Raw genomic sequence first — 26,620 nt, 5'->3', positions numbered from 1 at the left:
CTCGCTACATATTCGTCGCCAAACCCACTGGCTCCAGGTCATATATAAGTCCATGCTAAGTAAAACTCCGCCTTATCTCAGTTCACTGGTCACGATAACAACACCCACCCGTAGCACACGCTCCAGCAGGTGTATCTCACTGATCATCCCCAAAGCCAACACTTCATTCGGCCGCCTTTCCTTCCAGTTCTCTGCTGCCTGTGACTGGAACGAATTGCAAAAATCGCTAAAGTTGGAGACTTTTATTTCCCTCACCAACTTTAAACATCAGCTATCTGAGCAGCTAACCGATCGCTGCAGCTGTACATAGTCCATAGTCCATCTTGGCCAGGTCACAGTTGCAAATGAGAACTTGATCTCAACTAGCCTACCTGGTTAAATAAAGGTGAAATAAAATCAAATTAAAATAAATGTGTAGCCCATATGGCTCTGGTCAAAAGTAGTGCACTATATAGGGAATATGGTGACATTTGGGATACTCCCTCAGCTTCTCTTCTCCACTTAAAGTGAGTGGCTGCGTTAAGAGTGGATGCCATTGTAATGACATTGGAAGGGGACATTGTTTCTTTTTGGATGACATTTACTCAACCCGTAGAGGTGTAGAAAAATAAACTATGATTTAATGTGGCTTTTAGCTTGATGTATGCAGTCATAGTGTAAGTCATTCTGCATGCATGCATATAGGTATGACCCACCTCTTTGACCATAGATTGGTAGACCAGTTGCTTGCCATGGGTAATATAGGCACTGTCTTTCACTTTACTGTGTACTGTACTGTACATGCGTTTTGGAAATCCATCTTTTTGTAAGCTGAAATTTGATGTGCTCTCTTTATTAAAGGACACCTTTCCTGACACGCTGGCATATAGTGACATCTGAGAGTGAATGATTGTGTGTGTGCGTGCGTGTGTGTGTGAGCGTGCACACATGCGTGTGTGTGCATGACGTGTGTGTTTTGGCAGATGAAGGGCAGTGTCATCAAACCACACATGACCTTTAAACCTTCAAAAGCTGGAGGAAAGGTCTCGTCCCCTTTCAGCTGCAAACAGCAGAACCTATAACGGTCATAAACTACACGACATCCCAACGTTCCTCAGTGTCTCCAATAGTTCCAATAGATGTTTAATTATGTTGAGTCTGTTAGTTTACACAAATACGTCTCTGTGCAAAATCATTACTCTCTCTATTACAGTGTGGACACGTGAGTCTGAATCGCACCACTGAAGCTGAACTAATAGGAGAGTGATGAACAGCCTGCGGTAGTCCACTGTGGAGTCCCTGCATGGCTGTTTCAGTAGACTGTACTTATTCGGTGGCCCTGTAGGGAACATTACGATCGCCTTCCCTCTTGTCCGACTTTACGTCAAGTGCACTTAATCCCATGTATTTATGGATCATGGATCATTATATTTAGGTTCCGTTTAGGTTCAGCGCCACGTCATTTAAAGTGCTTCCACGTCTGTGTTCTGTTGCTAGAATCCCAGGGGAGAGCAGGATTCTTTGCCTCTCTCCGTTTCTCTATTTCCCCCCCAACAGTCTTTGTTTTATCCCTCCTTGAGTTTACTGTCGCTCTGCACCGTAAATAGATGCTCCTACTCTATGATGTACTTCCTCTCAGCCTCTTGCTGAGCTGTGTATTGATTGGTGGTGTGTGTGTGTGTGTGTGTGTGTATTACGGCTGCACAATTAATCCCCGTCCCCCAAAAAAATGAAAATCAATGTTTTTGCCTATATGATGCAGCCCTACTGTGTGTCCACCAGCCCAGACTAGGCGGTGGAACAGTTTCAGATGGTGGTTTCTCTTTACCTTTCCATGTATGTTTTATAGGAGTCGGAAAATAGCATTTACATAACCAGGACAAAACAACAGGCTATGCTACTGAAACGTCATAACTTCTCTCTCGCCCCTCCTTTGCCCCTGCCCAGGCGTTTGGCCAGACCTTCTCCACCCAGCGCAAGGTGGCTGCGGACGGGGAGACCAACGAGGAGACCCTCTTGCAGGAGTCAGCCACGAAGGAGGCGTACTACACGAGTCGCCTGCTGGTGATCCAGTCAGAGCTCAAACAGAGCCGTGCCGTCACAGTCAACACACAGGCTGACAACGAACACCTCAGTACCCTGCTGCAGGAGCTCAGAGAGGTGAGGCACCAGGGGTTAGAGGCCGGGGGGTGTGGTTTAGAGGAGACTCAGAGCAGTGGCTACTTACTATATACATGTATGCACAGTTATTGATAATAACCACAGGTCTTGTGTATTTGATAGTAGCCAGGGTTGTGTGTGTTAACTAAACCCTGGTGTTTGTGTCTGTCCTGTAGAGTAATGAGATGTTGGAGCTGCAGCGGAGCCGGATGAGAGAGGAGATCAGGGAATATAAGTTCAGAGAGGCTCGACTCCTACAGGACTACACTGAGCTGGAGGAGGAGAACATCACCCTGCAGAAACTAGTGTCCACTCTCAAACAGAATCAGGTGAGAGAACACAGTACATACACACGCATGCGGTTGCACACACACACACACACAAACGCACACCTACACGCGCATGCACACACAGGCACACTTACACATACATGTGGTTACACACACGCACGCACACACACACACACACACACACACACACACACACACACACACACTCACACTCACACACACACAATGTGTCCCCATCCCTAACACCACATTATGCCTCTCTCTCTCTACTTACCTCTTCCTACCCTCCCCCTTCCTCCCTCCTTCCCTCCCCCTTCTTCCCTCCTACCCTCCCCCTTCCTCCCTCCTTCCCTCCCCCTTCCTCCCTCCTACCCTCCCCCTTCCTCCCTCCTTCCCTCCCCCTTCCTCCCTCCTTCCCTCCCGCTTCCTCCCTCCTACCCTCCCCCTTCCTCCCTCCTTCCCTCCCCCTTCCTCCCTCCTTCCCTCCCCCTTCCTCCCTCCTACCCTCCCCCTTCCTCCCTCCTACCCTCCCCCTTCCTCCCTCCTTCCCTCCCTCAGGTGGAGTACGAGGGGTTAAAGCATGAGATCAAGGTTCTGGAGGAGGAGACCGAGCTGCTGAACAGTCAGTTAGAAGACGCCTTACGTCTCAAAGACATCTCCGAGGCCCAGCTAGAGGAGGCCCTGGACTCCCTGAAGAGCGAGCGGGAGCAGAAGAAGCATCTCCGCAAGGAGCTGGTCCACCACCTCAGCCTGTGTGACGTCCAATACACGGGCAGCGCCCACCTCACTTTCACCTCAGCTCCACCTAGTGGCACGGCTACGCCTGTCTCCGCCCTGTCGCCCAGCTCAGAGGAGCCGGGCAGGTGTAACGGGCATATACATGGAGGGTCAGGAACTGGGACGGGGACAGGGTCGCTGCCCAGGGCCAATGGAGAGTGTCGGGGAGCGGGGAGGAAAGGAGAGGGGATGGTGTCGGATCTGTTCAGTGAGATGAACCTGACAGAGATACAGAAGCTCAAGCAGCAGCTGCTACAGGTGGGTGGAGATGTACGGTTCACTCGGTTTGAATGAGTAGAGGGGCGTTTTGGGAGCCTCTGGAGTTTGGTGCTCAGATTTCTCAGTGTTATAAGCATGTAACAATGACATACAGGAGGATATCAGAACACTGTGGCAAACAAACATACTCATTCTAGCTCATCAATGTAAACATAAACAATATTACAAAGTGAACACACCGATGCTGTACAAATGAACACGTCTATATCCCCTCAGCAGCCCCATATTGTAGATGTAGGAATAAGTGTTGAATTATTCAGAGTGAGAGACTGCTGACATAACCTCACTGCATACAGCGCTCTCTCTATTCCTGCTCTCTCTCATCTCTCTCTCTCTCTCTCTCTCTCTCATCTCTCTCTCTCTCTCTCTCTCTCTCTCTCTCTCTCATCTCTCTCTCTCTCTCTCTCTCTCTCTCTCTCTCTCGCTCTCTCTATCGCTCGGCCTGCCTCTCCCTTTTTCAGCCTCTTAAGACGATAAATAATAAAGGTTATCCCAGCAGTCAGATAAAGTGTTGTAGCACCAGTGAGAAGCTGTGGGATCAGCCGTTACTGGACCACTGGCTGTTACTTGGACTCTAATCAAAATGGCCGCCATTTTGTTTCATAGTGGGTGTCTCCTCTTCTGTAGTTTCCTCCAGCCCAGTTGGCCAGTGAGATGAAGATGCAGTAGGATGTGTGTGGCGTTGATGTGTGTCCAACCATTTACTGCAGTCCCTATAGGTGAAACTGCATCTCCCCACACATTCCCTCAGCCTCGCTCCGATTGGCTGGACTGGAGGAAAGGCTTATTTATATCCTCACTGACACACTAGACTATTGATTCACCCTCAGTAGTGTGCAAGGTTTACTGTACCCTCAGTAGTGTGCAGGGCTTAGGCCCTGCTGAAAAAAACAGCATAGACCAGCATACATTTCAAGCTGATCCATGCTGGTATTTGCTGGCCTATGCTGGTTAGTTCTGGTCAAGCTGGTCTGTCCAACATGGTCTAGTTGGGTATGATGGTTTACTAGAATAGTCTAGCTGGTTTTGCTGTTGACTAGCCTTCGCTGTGTTTTGGACACATACCAGTTTATGCTGGTGATGTTGGTATGCTGGTCCATGCTGGTCTAGCATGGTCTAGCTACCCTGACCATGCCCATCATTATTACATTTCCCAGCATGCTCTATTGCAGTAGATTCTTTAAATTGTCTCAATATCTCTCTTGTTTGTGGTGTTTTTGCATGTACATTGATTGATTAATTAATCTTATGCTACACAAAGATAAATAACATACATTTTTTCTAAACTAATACAATCTGTTAGTTGGACTTATTGCTCCAGTTTAGATAATTTGGGTAGTCTCATTTATTCCTCTTTCTGCCCCTGGCAGTCATTCTGAATGCATATCGTGGGTGAAGAAAAGTTACAATTATTGGATATCCCCACACTGGCTGGATTCCAATAGAAATTAAACATCACTTTTAAATCCAGCATGATATGAATTGATACTGGTTTTGCTGGTGACCAGCTTTTGCAGGTCACTGTGTCCAAAACACAGCAAAGGTAGGTCACCAGCAAAAACACAGCGAAGGCTGGTCACCAGCAAAAACACAGCGAAGGCTGGTCACCAGCAAAAACACAGCGAAGGCTGGTCACCAGCAAAAACACAGCGAAGGCTGGTCACCAGCAAAAACACAGCGAAGGCTGGTCACCAGCAAAAACACAGCGAAGGCTGGTCACCAGCAAAAACACAACGAAGGCTGGTCACCGGCAAAAACACAACGAAGGCTGGTCACCAGCAAAAACACAGCGAAGGCTGGTCACCAGCAAAAACACAGCGAAGGCTGGTCACCAGCAAAAACACAGCGAAGGCTGGTCACCAGCAAAAACACAACGAAGGCTGGTCACCAGCAAAAACACAGCGAAGGCACCAAGAAATCAGAGTGAAGGTTGGTCACCAGCAAAATCAACACCTATGCTGGACCAGCCTATGCTTGTCTGTGCTGTTTCTTTCAGCGGGGGGGGGCCTAAGAGAATGAGGTGGACTGTGCTGAGTGTGCAGGGAAATGATGCAGATTATTTAAGGTTGTGGGGCTGGAGATGATAAGAAAGCTACTAGTTTAACAATAGGCTGAAAATAGCTGTTTGTGTGTGTGTGTGTTCATAGGCAGAGCGGGAGAAAACAGGGCTGTTGATCAGCCTGCAAGAGTGTCAGACGCAGCTGCAGCATACACAGGGTGCCCTGAACGAGCAGCACGAGAGGGCCCTCCGCCTCAGCGAGAGAGTCACCGCCCTCAGGCACCTGCACCGGGAGGCCCATCTCGCCCAGGAGGCCCAGCACGACCAGGAGGCCCACCTCAACCGAGAGGCCCTGATGGAGCAGGGAGAAGAGGAAGAGGAGGAGAAAGAGAAGGGATTAATACACAGCAGGGGCCAGGCATTCTGCCACCAGACCCCAGGTCTGGAAATCCTCCAGTGTAAATACAGGGTGGCTGTAACCGAGGTGGTCGAGCTAAAGGCTGAGCTGAAGTCGCTGAGAGAGAGGTACAACCAGTGTGTGGAGGGCGGGGTGGAGGAGAGGACGCGCGGAGAGGCCCAGCACAGATCTCTGGAGCAGCAGGTGGGGAGGCTGGAGAGGAGCTGCCGGGAAGGTAGGGAGAAGGTGGGGGGCCTGGAGACGGAGCTGAGAACAGCCAAGAACATGGCCAGCGAGAGCCAGGGGGCGCTCAACGCAGCACAGGACGAACTGGTCACCTTCAGCGAGGAGCTGGCTCAACTTTACCACCACGTCTGCCTCTGTAACAATGAGACGCCCAACCGGGTGATGCTAGACTACTACAGACACGGCAGAGGACTAAGGGGTATCAGTGCCTCGCTCAAGGGTGACGACACCCGCGTTCTACTCACGCCCCGCCTCGCCCGGCGGCTCGCAGCCGTTGCCGCAGCAACCTCTTCATCCACGGCGGAGTCTCGTAGCCCCTCGGAATCTCCATCCAAAGAGCGGTTGTCAGGAGAGGGAGGCCGGGACGGGGGGAGGGACAGAGACAGTCCTGTACCCCGCACCCCTCCTACGGGGTCCCCCAGCATCAGTGCCTCTTCCTCATCTTCATCATCATCATCGTCGCCTGCGGTAGAGCCAGCTGGAGACCTGCGTAGGGAACCCATGAACATCTATAACCTCAACGCCATCATCAGAGAGCAGGTGACTCCGTTTGAATCATTTGAATGAACATGTCAAACAGAATATAGTTTCACTCTTCGTAGTACATTCACTAGCAAGCATATATCATCACACCTTTTGATTTCATTGGCAGTTCAAACCTGAAACAGTTTATCACAGTTTGTATGCCAGGTGTCACCTTTAACCTTCCAAATGGTCATCATGAAGCTAACAGACACAGATTCCAGTGTATCTGACTGACAACATTAGCTAATGTTCGCTAACAACCTCCCTTGATGAACATGCTGCAGGTGAGGCACCTCCAGAGGGCAGTGGACCGGTCACTCCAGCTGTCCAGACAGAGGGCTGCAGCCAGGGAACTGGCCCCGCTGTTTGACAAGGACAAAGAGGCCTGTATGGAGGAGATACTGAAGCTCAAGTCTCTGCTCAGCACCAAGAGAGAACAGATAGCTACCCTCAGACTGGTGCTCAAAGCGAACAAACAGGTCAGACATGGATATGGTATCCGAGATATGGATTCGCTGTCTAACACGGCCTTGCTAGAATCTACTTTGAGGCTGGTCCCAAGAAATCTCCGAAAGCTGTAGATGGTTCTCACCAGGCTACGGTAGCCATTAGGATATATAGAGTATATAGATACTGCTGTCACAGTCACACTAATGTCCTCATTTTGAATGTTCAATTGTCTTCTAACTCACTTGGGGAGAAATGTATTCTGACTTCAATGGGGCTTTCTGGTTAAATAAAGGTGAAAGAAATGTCCCTGTTCCCTTGTTCTTGCAGACTGCAGAGAATGCCCTGGCCAACCTGAAGAGTAAGTATGAGAATGAGAAGCACATGGTGACAGACACCATGATGAAGCTAAGGAACGAACTGAAGGCCCTGAAGGAGGACGCTGCCACCTTCTCATCGCTCAGAGCCATGTTCGCCACCAGGTGACTATTTCCCTCCTCGCTCTATCCCTTCATCTCTCTTTCTTTTATTGAATTTTTACTGTTCACTACCAGGGGAGAGACCAAGGACCAGGGATAGATTGTTGAAGGGATAGACTAGTTCTACATCCTGACTTTACTATTTCTCCCCGGCTCTCTCCATTCTTCTCTACTTCTTCTTCTGATCACGTTATTTCTTCTGAACCCATCTCCACCTACACTGTGTAACCAAAACTTTTGTTTTTTGCAAGCACCCAACCCCTCTCCTTGAAACTTCTCAGGTGTGACGAGTATGTGACTCAGCTGGATGAGATGCAGAGGCAGCTGGCTGCGGCGGAGGACGAGAAGAAGACGCTCAACTCGCTCCTGCGGATGGCCATCCAGCAGAAACTAGCCCTGACCCAGCGTCTGGAGGACCTAGCCTTCGACCAGGAGCAGTCGCACCGCACCCGCGGCAGCAAGGTGGCCCGCATGAAGAGCAGCACTCCCAAAGTAAGTCCTGCTCCTCCCTCCAGCCCCACCACCGGCGCTGGCGCCCCCTTAAACTTGACCTCTGCTACTACAGACACCCTAGCTCTGAGCTCCCCTACGTCACATCATAGACACTCCGTCAGCCCCTCCTCCACGGCCCCCTCAGGCCCCAAAGTACCAGGCAGCCCCCCCTCCCTGGAAGCGCTCTCCTCCTCCTGGACCCCCCCATCCACTCCCCACATGCTGGATCACTCCCAGTGGGCACTGGGTGTCCGGACGTTAGAGGTCGACTCCCACAGTTTTAGTTTAGAACGCAGCAGTACTGGGCTGTCCAGGCATTACTCCTCAGACTCACGGCCGTCTCCTGGCAGGGGTGCTCAGCCTGGCTCGGCTCCCTCCTCCCCCTACCGTTCTCCCATACTGGGGTCTCGCCGGCTGACATGGAGCTCCCCTCGAACTCGCCCCCTTACCAACCTGACACGTACCTCAGCCCTTTATACCCCCTCTTCTTACACCCCTCGTAGTTCCTATATCCCTTCTAGTTCTTACACCCCTTCCTCCCTTTATACCCCCTCCAGTTCCTATACCCCTTCATCTGCTCATTACTCTCCTTCATCATTAACCCCACCCTCGTCGTACACCCCCCACACTTCATATAGTCTCACCAGCAGCTACAGTCCACTCTACCCTAGGTACTACGGTTCCCATCGGCCCCCTCACTGACACTAAACCACAGTTCCCATTAACCTCCTCACTGACAACACTACAAATCCCATGAGTCCCCTCTCTAAACAGAACTACAGATTCCATCGGCACCTTCGCAGACACTAAGCTACAATTCCCATCAATCTCCTCACTGACACTACTACAAATCCCATCAGCCTCTTTAATGATGCAAAACTACATTTCCCATCGGCCCCTGGGAGAGTGGGTGGGGCTCACAGAGAGGAGGACAGACTGGTTTCCTGTTTCTTGTGCCTAAGCATCTGGCCTCGATGCAGCATGTGGATGTGGCTCTGTATCGGCGCGAATGTTCAGACTGACTCTGCTCAGGGATTTAACACAACATGGAGCACAAGTGGCCCTGCCTTCCTCTTATTCACAGACTGTTGATCGGTCTAAGCTACAGGAGAGACAGGACACTTTACAGACTATACATACACAGTAGTTTTGGTCTCGCCCTTTAAATCAAGTCGCCATCCACACAAGCAAGTGAATATGTGTGCAGGACCTTACCGCTGTATGGAAAGACGGATGAGAAGGATGTCTAGATTAACTGGACATTTGAAGGAATTTGTTCACATGTTGGACTGAGGTCTCCACAGATCAACCACTTGACAGTGTTATTCTCTCTCTCTGTTTTTAATGAAAATCACAGATACTGTAACCAAATGTCATTCAAAGCAAGTATTGGATAAGACAGATCAATGATTATGGATTGTTTGCTATTTTTAATTGTTCAGTTATTACTCACAGCTCTGTACACACTGTCCTCACAATATTATTGCAGTCATCCTCACATCTGCAATGTAAACCTGGCACATATTTGGAGTCTAGCACCACCCAATGGCAGTTTGTAATATCACTGTATATTTAGAATTTAGACTGAAGACGAGGTTGAATATCATATTAAACCTGTAACATAAATGACCTGGAATCAGCACACCATGATGGTTTTAATGTTAGCGTTATGAGACAGAGCGAGATGGGTGATTCTGGGTTTCATATCAGTAGGCGAGACAGACAGTGAGCTGTGGCTACGTAGCACCCCTAGTGCCTCGGAGGGTAACTCCAGAGGAACACAGCAACATATATGGATGAATGTCATCGATAGAAAACTCACTTACCACCAAACTCAGGGAAGCTGACACACACACACTTTTCAACTGGGGTTCAACAAGGATGTATTGTTAACCAGAATTTTCCTTACGCTGATCTAGAAATATAGACCAACATTTGAATGACATTTAGGCTATGGGTTAGTTAGTGTAGAGCTACTGTATGATGCATAGATGGGATTCCACAGTTTCTGCACATGTGAGTGTGTCACCTGTGTATGTGTGTGCCTTAACAACTACAGCACCTGATCAGTACAACCTGATCATGCCAACAACAACAGTTTTCAAATGGTTTTTTTGACCCTATCCAATAGGTTAGAATGGACAATAACAAAGCCTTGCCAGATGATCGGCGTAAGTGTCTGTAAGCAGTGCTCTTGATGAGGGATACACTGCTACTGGGTGTTGGCCAGTGAATAGCCTTTGCCAACTTTGGCCCAATCCATGCAAAGTTTGGTTTTGACGGGAAGAACTAAGGGGGCGTGGCTGACGTGCAAACCGATATTTAATGTTTGAATTGGTTAAAATGACGTTAAGGTTATGAGTTTGGTTAAGGGTCAGTTATAGATGTTGTGCTAGTTGTGCTGTCAATGGGATGCTGATCAGAAAAGTATCCTTAGTCTCTCCCTGTTTTGACTCCCCTCTCTAGTATTGACCCAGTCCAGTCTCCCCCTCCCCCGCCAGTCCCAAATCTGGAGCCCAGAGTACCACAACAACACTGTGTGTCTACACTCTAACAATCCCAGTCTCCATTGGTTCAAGTGATCTACATGTTGTTATAACAGGCAACATGGAGCAAAAAAAACGCATTTGACAGGACTCCTCTCAGCTACATTGTTGACAACGTTAGATGAACATTTACATATTTCTCACAACAGAAATACTCACTGTTCTTGCACTCATTGTTGGGCTGATTGAGCTGGTGGAATGTTAATGGTGACTGTACAGAAACACAATGAACACTGTAGATTTGGCGTGGGAACCACCTCCGTGACCTTCATGTTTTAATACAAGGAGTTTGTATTACTCTGTTTCATTCATTACCCTTCATCACGTTCGCAATTACTTGACATGAGTCTGTCCTTCACTCCAGTTTCTACATCTGCACCATCTACCTGCCTTGACACAACACTGTATGCCTGTTACTTTGAGCAGAACACCTTTGTAGTTGTAGTATAGGTTATAATATGGAACATTTCCATCATAGGGTAAATTAGCTGGATATAGATATTTTCTGCAATAAGGGAATGAAAAGTGAAGGATTGTCAAATATCAAATAGATGCTAGGGGTCGCCGTCTTAGCTTCTCAAGAAAGGAAACCAGTGTGACCTCCTCTCTGTGAAACCCTCCTTGTTCCGCCCGACTTGCACTCTCCAATATACACACATACACACACACACACACATCAGACACCCACCAAACTCATTCCTGTTTTCGGTCCCGCGACATCATAATTCCATCCGTAAATGCAAGAGGATTTTAATCCTGTCAAATGCGTTTTTGACCTCCTTCCCCTTTCCAATGTATTGGTTTCCCACCGCATCTATTGGCCTGTGATTTCTCCCTCTATGTGAATACAGTGAATGCCATTTTCCTCTTCTGCTCTCTGTTTCAGGCGTCTTTCATAATGTGGAACATTGTCAATCTAAACATCCTTGCCTGTGCTAACGCCATATCCATTTCCAGGCAGACTGTTAATAGTTACCACTGATTGTCAGCCTGTTAGCTTTTGAGCACTTTATATGCATGTGTATATAACACAGGGTATTGGAAAGCTGTATGCTGTGTACAGTGCTATGTTCATACTCTTCGTATATACTGTAAATATCATGTATAAATGACCTGTATTTTGTGTGTCGTCATCTTTTCTGTTTTGAGTGGCCTTGAGCATCTCTCTCATGTGTTCTAGGGAGGAATTCCTTATAATCTCAGTTTCATGAAGTTGCTGTCGTGTGTTCCACCCAGATATGCATAGGCCTACTTTACACAGCCTGCTCAGTTATTGCACAAGCACACGGGTTCATCATAGCATACTGTAAGCGTACATTCCATTGAACAGTACAATATAGCAAATAAATGAGTTGTTAGGCGTTTGGGAATATTTAAGAATAGGAACATTCTTGCAGATTTTTTTTTCACTATATGTACTTCTTGAAAACGCTGGGGTGATGGGGGTGATTTTCTTGGTAAGTAGTCTGTATTTTTCCCTTGGATATGATCATCTGTGATGTCCCCTGCTCCCCATCCCTGTCACCTCTCCATCTAATCTGTCAGTCTCTCATAGATCGTCAGAAGTCTGCTGCCACAGTGCCGCCAGTCTCCTCACAGCTAAGGTGGGAGAAGGCCTCCCAAGCCAGCAGGTAAACAGTTTAGACCAGAATTTAGTGCCAGTCTGTTTGTGCTATCATCCCAACTCCTCACTCATTGTCATGCCACAAAGAAACAATGAGTTGGCAAGAGCACTAACAGATCTGGAACCAGTCTAAAACTCTACATGGGACTGAAACGTTGCATATGTTTACAGTATATGTTAATTATTATATATAATTTAGAGTATAGCCAGGGTACAGCATCAGTATAGCCAAGGTACAGCATCAGAAAATCAACCCTGTGTGTTTTGGGTGTGTGAGTTTTTTTTTATGCCTTTCTTGACCTACCATGGACACTATAAATGAGTCTATTTTAAAACCTCATTGATACGTCCTTTTGTCTGTGAGTGATTGAGGTAGATGTCTGAGATCTTTGTCAGGTACAGTGTATCTCCTGTTATCTCCTCTTCCTCTTCCTCTTGTCTTCTGGTTGTCTCTGGTCATGCTCCTCCCAGACGTAGCATTGTGTCGGCTATCCGGGAGTACCGAGCTCACTGCCCCCTGAGCAGCTACAGCAGCAGCCCCCCACGAGTGCCTCTCATTTGGCTCGCCCAGCCGCCTTGTTCCCCAGGTCCTCTATAAACCCTGGAACTACTACACCCTGACCTCTAACCCCATCACAGGACTCTGCGGGGCAGAGCCAGAGCAGTGCCTCTCACTGAAGGAAGAGAAGGACGACACTCACAAAGACGTATAACAGACTGTCTGACTTGAGGGTCTGTGGGAGAAAAGAGCGACATGCCATCTTTACTACCGCGCTAGCTATTAGTCATTATTCATCATGTATTTGTCTATGGTGTTTTGGGGGTTGTTGAAACATACTTTTATGTTGCGACCAGTGATGATAATTTTGTTGGGTTCAAGAGGTGGACAACTGTTGGGTTTTGCTGAATGTATAGCTTAGCTGTACAATCATTAATGGTACCATACAGTATGTAGTGAACGCCAAGGCGGCAGAGGACAAAGCCATAACTGTGTATTTGAAATGCATGTAAAAAAGGTATTAGCTTTCGCAAACCCAGATTGTTTGTGTCCTTTTCTGCTCTATTTGGATTGGATTCATTGCTTGTCCCCACCCCTCCCCAAGATCGTAGCTTGTTTTTTATATTCTACAGAATTTCTTTAAAATGCACTTTGCTCACACACACACCCTGCGGTGTGTATATATATATAAATGTTTCTATTGCACTTTGAATGTGTTTTACAGGATAAGAGATTTCCAAACATTGTAAAAGCTGACAGTGTTTGTACCGTTATCATCCTTCCTTGGTTCTACAGTATCTATGTTGAAACATCAGCCACGTCCCAAATGACACCATATTCCCCAAAGTAGTGCACTACATAGGGAATAGGGTGCCATTTGGAAAGTACTTGTGGTCAACCTGTTTCTCTGAAGGAATCAATCAACTTCCTGATTTACAAGCACAAACTGACCAATGCATTCCAATACTAGTTGTGATCGACTGTTAACCCCCACTGGGTTAAATAATGATGTTGAAAGTAGATCTCTATCCAAGATTGCCTCTTGTTTTCTACATCCTGTGTATGGAAGTAACCATGCTGGATCGGCGTGTAGACAGATTTCGCTATAGAATAGTAGTACTAGTAGCACTGTAGTTGTAGTAATAGTAGAGGTAGTTGGCAGTTTATGCTGTACTGTATTCAACCATGATGCTATGTATGCTAACCTAGAAATACCAATTTGTAGCTTTTCTCAAACCACCACCCAGCAACTTTTAACCATCTATATAACATGTCCAGTCACAGCTCAGAGGCGTGGCAATGGGATGAATTCACACACCTCAACCTGGCTTTAGGCTGAACATTCTATTTCTACAGGATCTCTGACCAGACCTGTGGTTGCTAACTACAGTAATGTTTCAAAAACATTGGGTTTTGTCATCATTTTGTGTTATTCTGGTGAATGCTGTCCTATCTGCTCCGTTCCCTACATCTATTGCAACTGGAAGCCATGTAACAAACTGCCAAAGACCGCACTAGGCTTCTCAGACATCATATGAAGCAGATGAAGGAGAGGGGATGAGTTTTGTGTAACCAGCCAGAGACTGTATTTAACCCACAGAGCTAAAACCCTAGGCATTAGTTTGGGAGAGCAAACTGGCTTTGGAGCCCAGGGGCGAGAGTACGGGAAAGGGGATATCTAGTCAGTTTCACAATTGAACGCGTTCAAACGACATTTGTCTCCCGCATCTGTTTAGCGGATGGCACAGTTAGCAGTCACAATGTCTCCTCAATAATGAGGATATCAGGAGTATTCTGTATGTTGTAACACTGTGGTTCGCTCTGTCTATTTTCCCCCACCATATGTATTGCTCATGTATATGAAGGTTTCTTTAAACTTATCAGATGGTTCAAAGACCATTGAAGTTGAACATAGGCCAACTGGACATACAGTAAGCTATGGAGAAAATGATGAATGTTACTAGCTACTTTTCCTAGACGTGGAGAGTGTACAGTAGACGGGGCACAAAGATGAAGCACTGAACGTGGTTTGCACAATATCAACACTACTCGACAACTCAATAAAAAACATTAGACATTCAGACAGCAATATATAAATGTATGGTATCTTCAAATCATTTTTATTGCATATTAAACCATGTAAATCCTACATTTCGAAATACAATAAATTCCCCCCTAATCTTATAGGGGACTGCTAAACATTTGTGTATCTTTTTGTAAAACTTTACCATAAACACCTTTAGGAAAATGGCCTACAGTATTGGGAGTTCCTTCTACAGAAGGCTCTCAGGGGGCGGAGGGTTTATAAAACGGGGGCGGTTTTTGTGCCGTTGTTTTAAGATCTATCGGGATTCGATTCCACTGATGGAGATTCATGGCATGTGGAAATCGGTATTGGACTTTGGTACGCTTATTTACGTTTTTGTTGGAGGAGCAGCTCGGTAATTACCTGCGTAAAGCCCTCCGGCGTTCGTAGACTACACGCCTCGAATCAGATCATTATCCACGCTCAAGGGAACAATAAGTGGTATAAAAGTTATTATTATAAATCATATTACCATGTTTGACGGTGAACAGAGGGAGAGTGTGAAGACCACTCATCGTGAGACGGAGGAGTTTAGGCGGACGGCGGTGAGGAGAAAGTCGAAGGGAATACCGCGGGAGACTGAAGGTCAGCCTTCTCAAACTGCAGTTGTTTTTGGAAACGTTGAGTGATATAACTCAGTGGACAGATTTCAAATGTATCCTATTATAGCCTAGGACGTCTGTGTTTTTTGCAATGCATGTTATGGTGGATTTAACTCATTTTGAGCAGAATAGTGGAGATGGATCCTCTGTGGTTTCTGATCCGAAGTCATATTTTGAGAAAACAGTGAAGATGTCCACAGCCAAGTTATCTTTAGATAGACATTCTGACCAGAGAGTGGCAAACCTTGGTGTGGTGTGTTGACATGGACGAGGTTTACATGTCATTGGGGAGCCCAATCTAATACTGTAGGAACTGTCTGGTCAACCCTGTACAGTATTGACGGCCCCAGTGTCTCCTATTTAGTCCCTAGCTGAAGGCTTTCAGTCATGGCCACAATGGAGACGCGATATTAGCGCATATTCTTTACAAAATAATCTACTGTGTTATTTTCTAATTGTAAACTACTCGGGCAATGTATTATTCGTGGTTGAATTACCCTACACTTTTTTTTTGTATGACCATCTCAAGTGCATTGAAGTGGGTGAACTCTGCCATGTCTAAAACAGAAGAGTCAGTAGTTTCACTGGTTATGCTAATCTACCACTGGCATGCCCTGAAAACATAACAGGGTTTTGTTTGTAAACAACGTTCTCTAGGTTTTGTGTGTACAAATTGTCAGCAGCTGGGCTCAGCTCTTTGGATTACTGAAATTGAGCTAAACTGAAATCTCCTTTCACCTGCACAAATCTGACTGGATGTGCAGTTCTGTAGTTCTGAAGCCATAACATAGTGTCTGTGATGTCTGCCAAGGCGTTGACTGAGCACAGCTGACTGGCATAATATGTTAGTGATTTACTGTCCCTTAGACACATGTAGTTTGTTTGTGGAGATAACTATTTCTCATCAACGTCTCCTCACTGGACAACAGTCTCACGTTTATGTTATTTCCCCCAGTAATAAACTGGAGGCGGTAGGTCCTAGGTTAGAAGGGTGAAAAAAATAAAAGGTTGTAGATTCAACCTAATGTAAGATGCTAACCAAATACTCTGAGTTATTGATGGAACTGTTTTGTCACCTGATTTCACTCAGGAAACTCCTCCCCTTACACTTCCTCTGACAACACAGTCACACAGTGACCACTCAGAGTCAGAAAGGGACACTCGCTGATAAGCAGCATAACTGTGTTTGCGTGTGTATGAGTCAATTCAAGAACAGCAGGTGCGTGTGCGAAGCGCTCCTCTGTCCTCTCTGGAACAGTGTATATGAGAAGAGAGGAGACATTTGTCAGAGACAGACTACACATCTTGTGGATTTAAGTTGTGGGCTTGGTCTTGATCAGAAACATGCAAATGCCGATCATTTAGTTGGTTTACTATTTCACTGTGCCATTTAAGCCAGCGAAGTAATATTCGATTTAACTGGCCACTGTATGACAAACACACAGGGTTTGAGTGTGTCTGTGAACACAAACTGTGCCAATACTGCAGAGTCCGTGTTTATTATGCTAAACTCATGTTGGCAGTTGGCATTTTCCGTTGAATTTTTACCTAGCCTGGGTACCGGTCTATTTGAGTTATCATGCCACTCCTTATCATGCTAATCAGCATGACACAAGAGTACATGGAGTGGAATGTTAGCCTGACATCCAGAACCTGTTTTGCTAACTTTTGCCCACTTCGAAACAACAAACTGTCACTTTGGCGGTCCTCTCCTCCTCAGTAGACACATAGACACGGACTGCAGTCTGTTGGTTAAGACATGTAGCCTATTATCTCTCCAGCGAAGTAAGAGAGAAAGGCTTAACATGTTGAGGGAAGTGAGAAGGAAAGCAGTCAGATGACCGGGAGAAACACTATCTCTGCAACACGTGGGGAATTTGATTCCTGGCGTTGGTTATAATATCAGTGCGCTTGGCATTGTTTTTGTCCGGGAATGCAGTTGCTAATCATTCATTTCTCCTGACATCATTGGGGAAAACTCCTGAAAGCATTGTAAACTCGTAGAAAAAGCACGCTAACGCCTTCAGTGAACGAACAATGTCCGCTTTTACCATAAATAAAGGCCGCTTCGTTTACAAAGGAATTGAGAGGCACCACATTTGGGGTAGAGAACAGTCTAGTAGTGAGCTACACCCTATGAATACTGTAACAAGGTAAAACAGTTCTCCTGCCCAAACACTTTTTTTACAACGTTTATTCAGTTTTACACACATTTCACTCATTAGTCAACACAATATAATTATCCCGAAAAGAAAGCGGTGGGGGGGACAAGTAGCCACTGTGCTAATGTTCCTGTAAACAGCTGAAGAATAGGAGAAATGCAACCACTCTCACATTCATAGACCGCGCTATGGATGAAAAGACTGGCCAACCACGAGACCAAAACGATATAGTTTTAACCATTTGAGGCTACAGTGTTTGTTTACAAGTACATTGTTCACAATCAACGGGGCTAAACAAGCTTACATTTTTGGTTCCGTCTGGGAAAGACGGTTGAACCAAGCTCATGAGGCATCTGCAAGTTACATTATTCAAGAATCAATGGGCACACGTCACCAATCTCAAAACCCCAGGATGGATGCAGCAAACACCAATTTCCCCTCCAACCAATAAGTCACGGGTGTCGATTACAGATGTATTTAAATTTAACCTTTATTTAACTAGGCAAGTCAGTGAAGACCAAATTCTTATTTACAATGACGGCCTAAGTACGCCACCAGAGGATGGACTGTTCAAAGTATGTTAACTTCCTCATATCCTTACTGTATGTCACTATGGCAGGTGTCCATTCTCACTCTAACTAGAGCTCTCGCTCTCCCTCAGTACTGAGCAGCAGTACATGTGGCTCTGTGTATAGTACTGTAGCTGTGGGAGCACCATTGCCACCATTGCTGCTAAGAAATCCCTACTCAAACCACAAAGCACAGTACGGGGACTGAGGGGAGTGTGGTTGGTTTAAAATGCAGTGTTAAAATACCACTACAAATGCTCAGTAGACTCCACTACAAGCTAAATGTAGCCTGGTCCAAAATCTGTTTGTGCTGTTTTGCCAACTTCTATGGTCATTGTCATGCTAATAGGAGTTGGCAAGACCGCACAAATACACTGAACAAAAATATAAACGCAACTTGCAACAATTTCTAAGATTTTACTGAGTTACAGTTCATATAAAGTAATTAGTCAATTCCCTATTTCAGCTCATGAAACATGGGACTAACGCTTCACATGTTGCGTTTTATATTTTTGTTCTGGAACCAGGCTAGGATAGATCCCTTACTCAGCTTCTCCCTCCCTATCTCCAGTGTCTCCTAAACCTGCCCATCCCCAGAGCCCTGGGAAGAGCCCTGTCACGGGGCCAGAAGGAGCTCTACTCACAGGGAAGGGATCAGGACCCCAAGCTAGGGGGCTAACGGTCCACAGCCCAGGAAAGTGTCATGGGACCAGGCCGAGCCACAGCCAAGTGAAGGGGGTACCACCAGGGACCCAGAGCCCAGGAAAGAGACTAGGTGTCCACAGCCCAGGGAAGCGCTCCAAACTAGGATCTCAGTCCACAGGGAAGGGAGCAGGATCCAGGCTGAACCAGCTGAGAAGCCCTGGGGCCAGGATGAAGAGACATGGTCACATTGCAGGATCACCCTGCAGCCTGCCTGACCTCATTCACCTTGAGGAAAACCAGTCTGTGCTCAGATCAGCTAACAGCAGCCCAACACATACCACCACCTCTATAAGCCTGGACCAGCCTAGAGACCCAGACAGTGGGTCTACCGACAGCTCCCACACAGGACTGGATGCTCACAGACACAGTCCAGACAGGGCAGTAGTAGTGGCTCATAGGGAGGGCAGAGCGAGGGAAATCTCTCCCATAAATATGAATGGTTTGGACCTGATGAGGGATGCTGTACTGGTCGATGGCCATGTAGGAGACGGAGGGAAGGAGGATACAGGGCTCAACTTGGACCTGCCCCCCTCTAACATAACTGGGACTGAGGAGGCCAAGCTTCAGGAGAGCTCTACAGATGAGAAGAAGATGGAGGGAGGGAGTGAGGAGGTGAGGGTGCAGGACTCCACTGAACAGAAGCTGTATAAGATTGCCAACGAGCTTCTGCTCACAGAGAGGGCCTATGTTGCTCGCCTTCACCTGCTAGACCAGGTCAGTGTGTCACTGTCAACTTCACGGTTTCTGTTCATCCACTGTAGTTATCACCACATGACTTGATCAGTATGTGTTGATTAGCAGTGTTTTAACACTGTGTATGCAGGTGTTCTGTGCCCGGCTGACTCAGGAGGCCGGTAAAGGCTTGTTCCCTGTAGATGTGGTGAGGACCATCTTCTCCAACATCTCCTCTATCCACACCTTCCACAGCCAGTTCCTACTGCCAGACCTGGAGACGCACATGGGACAATGGTGAGACAACCCAAATAGATGATGTTGCAATTGAAGTACATGAAGTCATTATTTACAATGGAACTGAAGGACATGATTGGATTGGAACCTTGTTATTAAATGAAAATACGGTTATATTTTATGTAATTCATCCAGCCCCACAAAGACCGCCGTGGTTTTAACATTCCTACTTTAAATCGCTAGCATCATCTCTAAACAGTGATTAAATAATCATTTTTTGACCTTTGATCTCCGACCCTTGACCACACAGGTCTGTGAGCCCTCGTCTGGGTGATGTCATGCAGCAGCATGCTCCCTTCCTCAGGATGTATGCTGAGTACGTGATGAGCTTCAACCACGCCATGGAGCTGCTTAGAGTCTGGACGGAGAGGTCCGCACCATTCAGGAACGTCATACAGGATATACAGGTACAGTGGCTGGGCAGGGACACAGAGTAAATCTCTGTTCACACTTTAACTGAATATCTTTATTCATTCTCTTAATCTTCATATCACCATTCACCCAATGGAAATCAATAGCTGCTGACTTTGCAGTGGTGGAAACATTTAGTCAGTCTTGCCCTGTTGTTGATTTAGAGTTATCTTCCAGAGTCAGGAGGTGTGTGGTAGTCTGACCCTGCAGCACCACATGTTGGAGCCGGTCCAGAGGCTACCTCGTTATGAGATGCTGCTGAGAGACTACCTCAAGAGACTGCCTGATGATGACTCGGACCACAGTCATGCAGAGAGTGAGTTGGCACCTGCCTTACTGTAGCATAGACATAGTCCAACATACAGTAGATCCACAAAGGCTGGCCTCACTCTTACTGTAACACAGATCAGGTAGTCCTCATCGCTAGCGAAGACTCACGCAGTGTCATCACAGTTACTACAAGTCTGAGGAACTGTCACAGAAACCATAATAGATTAGGTTTTGTGGTTTTGTTATCCTAAAAAAATAAAAAATAAATAAGGTGTTGTTCTCTTTGTCTGCCTTCAGAGTCTCTGCAGGTCATCTCCATGGCAGCAACGCACTCCAACAGTGCCATCCGCCAATCAGTACGTGCAGAACTAATATGCTAATCATCTACTTACTGCAGATAACAATTGTCAGTACAGTATATCTAGAGACCATTTTTCTTTAGGCATAGTGAGTAAAATGTTACTACTGTTAACCACGGTTACCATCCTGTACTTCGTTATTTTGCAATCGGTTGGAACAGAAGTTTGTGATCTGCTTTGTTGTCTAACATCCTCCTCTCTGCTGTGTTGTCCTCTAGGAGAATCTGAAGAAGCTGCTGGAGATCTACGAGATGTTGGGGGGTGAGGAGGAGGACGTGATGAACCCCTCCAATGAGTTCATCCGGGAGGGACGTATCCTGATGCTGGCTGCCAGGCACTCCGCCATGGAGCGACACCTCTTCCTGGTTAGACCAGCTCACAATATTTGAACCTTTATTTTACCAGGAAGTCCCATTGAGGTCAGACCATCTCGTTCCCAATGGAGACCTTATGGCGTTTAGGAGGACTCAACATCACAATGTTGCTCTAGAAATGTATAGTGTAGAACAGCCATGATTTTCTGCTATGTATAATTTGAAATTAAATCATCTCTATTTCATCAGAATCTTGCACTTCACTGACTAGGAACCACTGAACATCCATCCATTTAACCCACACATGTCAAACTCATTCCACGGAGGGCGGGTTTTCGCTCCACCCTTGTGCTTGATGAATTAAGGTCACCAACTAGTAAGGAACTCCCTCACCTGGTTGTCTAGGTCTTAATTGAAAGGAGAAAAAAACCAGACATTCTGCCCTCCGTGGAATGAGATCGACACTCCTGCATTAACGGGTCATTCACAAGACTCTTGTGGCGCATACTTAAAATCCTTATGTCTTTCTTGCCTCTCCCTCCCTCTGCTGTCCATCCAGTTAAACAACATGCTGCTGTGCTGCACTCCTCGGTTCAGCCTGGGGGGGCAGCGCTTCACTGTGCGGACACGGATTGACGTGGAGGGCATGACGGTGCAGCGCACCACCAACGAACACCACCCCCACACCTTCCAGGTATCTGGCAAGGAGAGGACCCTGGAGAGGACCCTGGACCTACAGGCCAGGTGAGGGGATTGTGGGGGGGGCGGGTCACAATAATATAACTCACCTGAAGGTCTTGGATGGATGTATATATTTTGTATCAATGTTAACATGTGGCGTTGTCTTTCTAGCTCTGAACATGACGAAGAGGACTGGATAAAGGTAACAGTGCTTTGTCATATTTTGAAACCCCGTTTAAATGACCAAAGGCACATAATGAGTATATAGGGAGAGTACACATGGTCTAACGGGCCTTGTACTTTCAGGCTTTTCAGGACACCATTGATGTTTTCAAGCAGAAGAATGAGACTTTTAAGTCAGCTTCTAAAGAAGTAGAGGTATCTGTAAGGATCCCTTATTTTTGTGCAAAACAGAGACCAATACAATATTTTCTTCCATTCTTTTGTGTGTGTTTCTCCATCTGTACAGTATGCTTGCTGTATTCATATAGAGGGATACATCACAGGCAAATGGGTGTGGAGGGGAACTGATCATTTAGCAAAAGGGAAGGAGAAACGACTCATTTGAGATCCTCTTGCATGTATGGGTGGAAAAACAAGTTGGCGAGACAAACTGATTTTTTTTTTGTGTGTGTGTGTGTGTGTACAGACGGAGGAACTGGGTCGGCGTGCCCCTCGATGGATCTGGGACAATGAGGTGACCATGTGTATGAAGTGTAGCGAACCCTTCAACGCCCTCACCCGATGGAAACACCACTGCAGAGCCTGTGGCTGTGTGAGTTAACACACACGCACGGGTACATGGACATACACACATAGATGCACACATTCACTTTACCTAAGGCTGGGCTAAGGTTTCTAACATAACCAGACCGATATGACCATGACGTCCTGTGTCTCCACCTGTTTGTCAGGTGGTGTGTTGGAGGTGTTCAGACAACAAAGTAACTCTGGAGTACGATGGCAACAAGGTGAACAAGGTGTGTCTAGACTGCCACTCCGCCCTGACCCTCCGGGCCAACAGAGGGGAGAGGGGAGAGGGCAAGGAGGGGGGGCATTCTAAAGCTTCCACACCCCACCTCCCCATTTCCATCCCTACCCTTTCCCCAGGATCTGAAGGCCTTGTCTAGGGTCCCCTTGCAGGGGACAGGTGACGGCGGTTGTCAATGAAAATGGGATGGTGGTTAATGGGATGACAACGCCATGGTTGGCAAGGGGACTTTCATCAATGGCAACGGAAGTGTCACTGATAATGGTTACGGGAGTGTCTCCAATAGAAACGGGATGGCTGTCAATGACAGTGAGGAGGCTCGCTTGAACAGCCTCAGTGTTCACACACTATCCCCAAGTGTCTGTACTTGTGTTCAGTGTTATGGCCTTAATGAGATGGTGAGCTCCAACAGTATTGGGACAGTGACAATGTTAAAGTGCAGACGGGGGGACACGTTTAGAAATTACAGCACTTTTTGTACATAGTCCCCCCCCCCCCATTTTAGGGGACCAAAAGTATTGGGACAAATTCACTTATGGGTATTAAAGTAGTGCAAAGTATTTGGTCCCATATTCCTAGCACGCAATGATGACATCAAGCTTGTGACCCTACAACCTTGTTGGATGCATTTGCTGTTTGTTTTGGTTGTTTCCGATTTATTTTGTTCCCAATAGAAATGTATGGTACATAACGTATTGTGTAGTTTTGGGGTTACTTGTATTGTAAATAAGCATATAATATATGTTTCTAAATACTTCTACATTAATGTGAATGCCAATACAGATAAGTGAATTTGTCCCAATACTTTTGGTCCCCTAAAATGGGGAGGACTATATACAAAAGGTGCTGTAATTTCTAAATGTTGGATGCAAATTCCCTCATTAAAGCTGACAGTCTACACTTTAATCCCATAGTCATTGTATCATTTGAAATCCAAAGTACAGAGCCAAAATGTCACTGTACTTTTAGAGCTCTGTATACCGTAATGAGATGTATTTTGTATAAAAACTTGATGTAAGAGTATTCTGGCTATTCCCTATCTGGATCAGAAAATCAAGTAACCTTATAGTTTGTATTTGAAATGATTCACCCTTTGAAAAAAATAAAGTTAAACTTGTTTAAAAGTGAAGCAAGGTGTTTATTGGACTAGAAAAGAAAAGTTGGAAACGTATCAGTTAAGTTTCTTATGTTAGCAGTATGTGTTATTAAAGAGATTATCCTATACTTTTTTTGCCAGTAGTTCTGAAAGTAGCACTCATGACCCAACAATGGTCCATCACATGTGCAGGTACAGTTGAAATCGGAAGTTTACATACACTGAGGTTGGAGTCATTAACTTGTTTTTCAACCACTCCACAAATTTCTTGTTAGCAAACTATAGTTTTGGCAAGTCGGTTAGAACATCTAATTTGTGCATGACACAAGTCATTTTTTTCAACAATTGTTTATAGACAGATTATTTCACCTATATTTCACTGTATCACAATTCCAGTGGGTCAGAGGTTTACATACACTAAGTTTACTGTGCCTTTAAACAGCTTGGAAAATTCCAGAACATGGATTTAGAAGCTTCCGATAGGCTAATTGACATCATTTGAGTCAATTGGAGGTGTGGATGTATTTCAAGGCCTACCTTTAAACTCAGTACCTCTTTGCTTGACATGAGAAAATTAAAAGAAATCAGCCAGGACCTCAGGATAAAAATGGTAGCCCTCCACAAGTCTGGTTCATCCTTGGGAGCAATTTCCAAATGCCTGAAGGTACCACGTTCATCTGTACAAACAATAGTACGCAAGCATTAACACCATTGGACCATACTGCTCAGGAAGGAAGGAGACACGGTCCCAGAGTGGGGTAAAAGGTTCTTTGTGTAATGTTCCTAAGATCTGTTATTCGTCATGTGAGTTTTGATGGGCGTGTCTTGGCTATAAATGATACTAAGGACTGTTTTGTAAGCACTCTCAGAGAATTCATTTATGGACACTGAATTGATCTGAGAGTCACAGGGCTATGGTGAAGCTCATATAATTAAATATGGACTTTATGATAACTCTGACTTGTGTGTGGTTTGCTCTCTCATGATTTGGTAATACAGGACATTTCCACGACAACATACTTTGGTGTGAAAAGTGCAAATCATCCCAGAACAACAGCAAAGGACCTTGTGAAGATACTGGAGGAAACGGGTACAAAAGTATCTGTTTCCACAGTAAAAACTAGTCCTATATCGACATAACCTGAAAGGCCGCTCAACAAGGAAGAAGCCACTGCTCCAAAACCGCCATAAAAAAGCCAGACTACAGTTTGTAACTGCACATGGGGACAAAGATCATACTTTTTGGAGAAATTTCTTCTGGTCGGATGAAACAAAAACAGAACTGTTTGGCCATAATGACCATCGTTATGTTTGGAGGAAAACGGGGGAGGCTTGCAAGCTGAAGAACACCATCCCAACCGTGAAGCACGGGGGTGGCAGCAATCATGTTGTGGGGGTTCTTTGCTGCAGGAGGGACTGGTGCATTTCACAAAATAGATGGCATAATGAGAAAAATGGGAGGTTTAAAAATGATTTCACCAAAGTACAGGAGCATCTCTTTAAGTAAATATATTCCTATGGAAAGGTTCTACACATTTTATGGAGATGGAGACCTTCCACTATATACTCTACATGACCAAAAGTATGTGGATACCTGCTTGTCAAACATCTCATTCCAAATCATGGGTGTTATTATGGAGTAGGTCCCTCCCCTTTGCTGCTATAACAGCCTCTCCACTCTTCTGTGAAGGCTTTCCACTAGATGTTGGACCATTGCTGCGGGGACTTGCTTTCATTCAGCCACAAGAGCATTAGTGAGGTCAGGCACTGATGTTGGGTGATAATGCTTGGCTCACAGTCATTGTTCCAATATATCCCAAAGGTGTTCAATGGGGTTGAGGTCAGGGCTCTGTGCAGGCCAGTCAAGTTCTTCCACACAGATCTCGACAAAACATTTCTGTATAGGCCTTGCTTTATGCACAGGTGCATTGTCATGCTAAAAACAGGAAAGGTCTTTCCCCAAACTGTTGCCAGAAAGTTGGAAGCCCAAAATCGTCTAGAATGTCATTGTATGCTGTAGTGTTAAGATTTCCCTTCACTGTAACTAAGGGGTCTAGCCCGAATGATGGAAAAACAGACCCAGACCATTATTCCTCCTCCACCAAACTTTACAGTTGGCACTATGCATTTGTGCCGGTAGCTTTTTCCTGGAATCCGCCAAACACAGATTTGTCCATCGGACTGCCAGATGGTGAAGCGTGATTCATCAGACCAGAGAACACATTTAAATTGCTCCAGAGTCCAATGGCAGCAAGCTTTACACCACTCCAGCCGACGCTTGGCATTGCACAGGGTGATCTTAGGCTTGTGTGCGGCTGCTCGGCCATGGAAACCCATTTCATGAAGCTCCCAACTACCTCAGAGAACAACATCGATCTATACGCTGACTCGGTGAGTGAGTTTATAAGGAAGGGCATTGGAGATGTTGTACCCACTGTGACTATTAAAACCTACCCTAACCAGAAATCGTGGATGGATGGCGGTGTTCACACACAACTGAAAGCACGAACCACCGCATTTAACCATGGAAAGAGGTCTTGGAATATGGCTGAATATAAACAGTGTAGCTATACCTCCGCAAGGCAATCAAACAAGCAAAATGACAGTACAGGGACAAAGTGGAGTCGCAATTCAATGGCTGAGACACGAAATCACGGAATACAAAA

General features: G+C 46.0%; 2 protein-coding genes across 5 annotated transcripts in view; both read left to right on the top strand.

Moving 5' to 3' along the window:
• LOC110500189 (protein bicaudal D homolog 1) overlaps positions 1-14,938 on the top strand; it is a 65,886-nt gene extending 50,948 nt beyond the window's left edge. Inside the window, exons 2-10 of one of the 3 annotated variants that reach the window (XM_036957550.2) lie at positions 1,927-2,139; positions 2,316-2,468; positions 2,988-3,464; positions 5,633-6,667; positions 6,937-7,131; positions 7,430-7,581; positions 7,860-8,070; positions 12,162-12,247; positions 12,712-14,938. In XM_036957550.2, coding sequence (XP_036813445.2) covers positions 1,927-2,139; positions 2,316-2,468; positions 2,988-3,464; positions 5,633-6,667; positions 6,937-7,131; positions 7,430-7,581; positions 7,860-8,070; positions 12,162-12,247; positions 12,712-12,838 — 2,649 coding nt within the window. In that variant the 3' untranslated portion in view covers positions 12,839-14,938. Of the gene's footprint in view, positions 1-1,926; positions 2,140-2,315; positions 2,469-2,987; positions 3,465-5,632; positions 6,668-6,936; positions 7,132-7,429; positions 7,582-7,859; positions 8,907-12,161; positions 12,248-12,711 lie in introns of those variants that run through there. The other 2 variants (XM_036957552.2, XM_036957549.2) reach the window with 2 other exon arrangements.
• A 148-nt stretch (positions 14,939-15,086) lies between these two features.
• Positions 15,087-23,982, top strand: LOC110500188 (FYVE, RhoGEF and PH domain-containing protein 4). 2 transcript variants are annotated; one of them, XM_021577397.3, is made up of 12 exons: positions 15,087-15,410; positions 18,730-19,577; positions 19,687-19,832; positions 20,083-20,239; positions 20,421-20,559; positions 20,811-20,869; positions 21,091-21,237; positions 21,746-21,930; positions 22,039-22,069; positions 22,174-22,245; positions 22,517-22,642; positions 22,782-23,982. In XM_021577397.3, the coding sequence occupies exons 1-12, from the start codon at positions 15,299-15,301 to the stop codon at positions 22,995-22,997; spliced, it is 2,238 nt and encodes a 745-aa protein (XP_021433072.3). In that variant the 5' UTR covers positions 15,087-15,298; the 3' UTR covers positions 22,998-23,982. The 2 variants fall into 2 exon arrangements, with proteins under 2 accessions (XP_021433072.3, XP_021433071.3); XM_021577396.3 differs by having other exon boundaries at positions 15,100-15,410; positions 22,174-22,251.
• The last annotated feature ends 2,638 nt before the right edge of the window (positions 23,983-26,620 follow it).

The sequence above is a fragment of the Oncorhynchus mykiss genome, chromosome 21, assembly GCF_057628025.1.
Source record: "Oncorhynchus mykiss isolate SJ-2025 chromosome 21, ASM5762802v1, whole genome shotgun sequence".
Lineage (NCBI taxonomy): Eukaryota > Metazoa > Chordata > Actinopteri > Salmoniformes > Salmonidae > Oncorhynchus > Oncorhynchus mykiss.
The sequence above is the reverse complement of the archived record's forward strand: the minus strand, read 5'-3'. Positions and strand labels throughout refer to the sequence as shown.

Bases quoted from the DNA above. Each gene is read 5' to 3' on its own strand.
- LOC110500188 (XM_021577396.3), top strand. From the start codon at position 15,299: ATGTTTGACGGTGAACAGAGGGAGAGTGTGAAGACCACTCATCGTGAG. The intron at 19,833-20,082 runs GTGAGACAACCC...TTGACCACACAG, and splicing joins GAGACGCACATGGGACAATG to GTCTGTGAGCCCTCGTCTGG. The intron at 22,643-22,781 runs GTGAGTTAACAC...CCTGTTTGTCAG, and splicing joins ACTGCAGAGCCTGTGGCTGT to GTGGTGTGTTGGAGGTGTTC.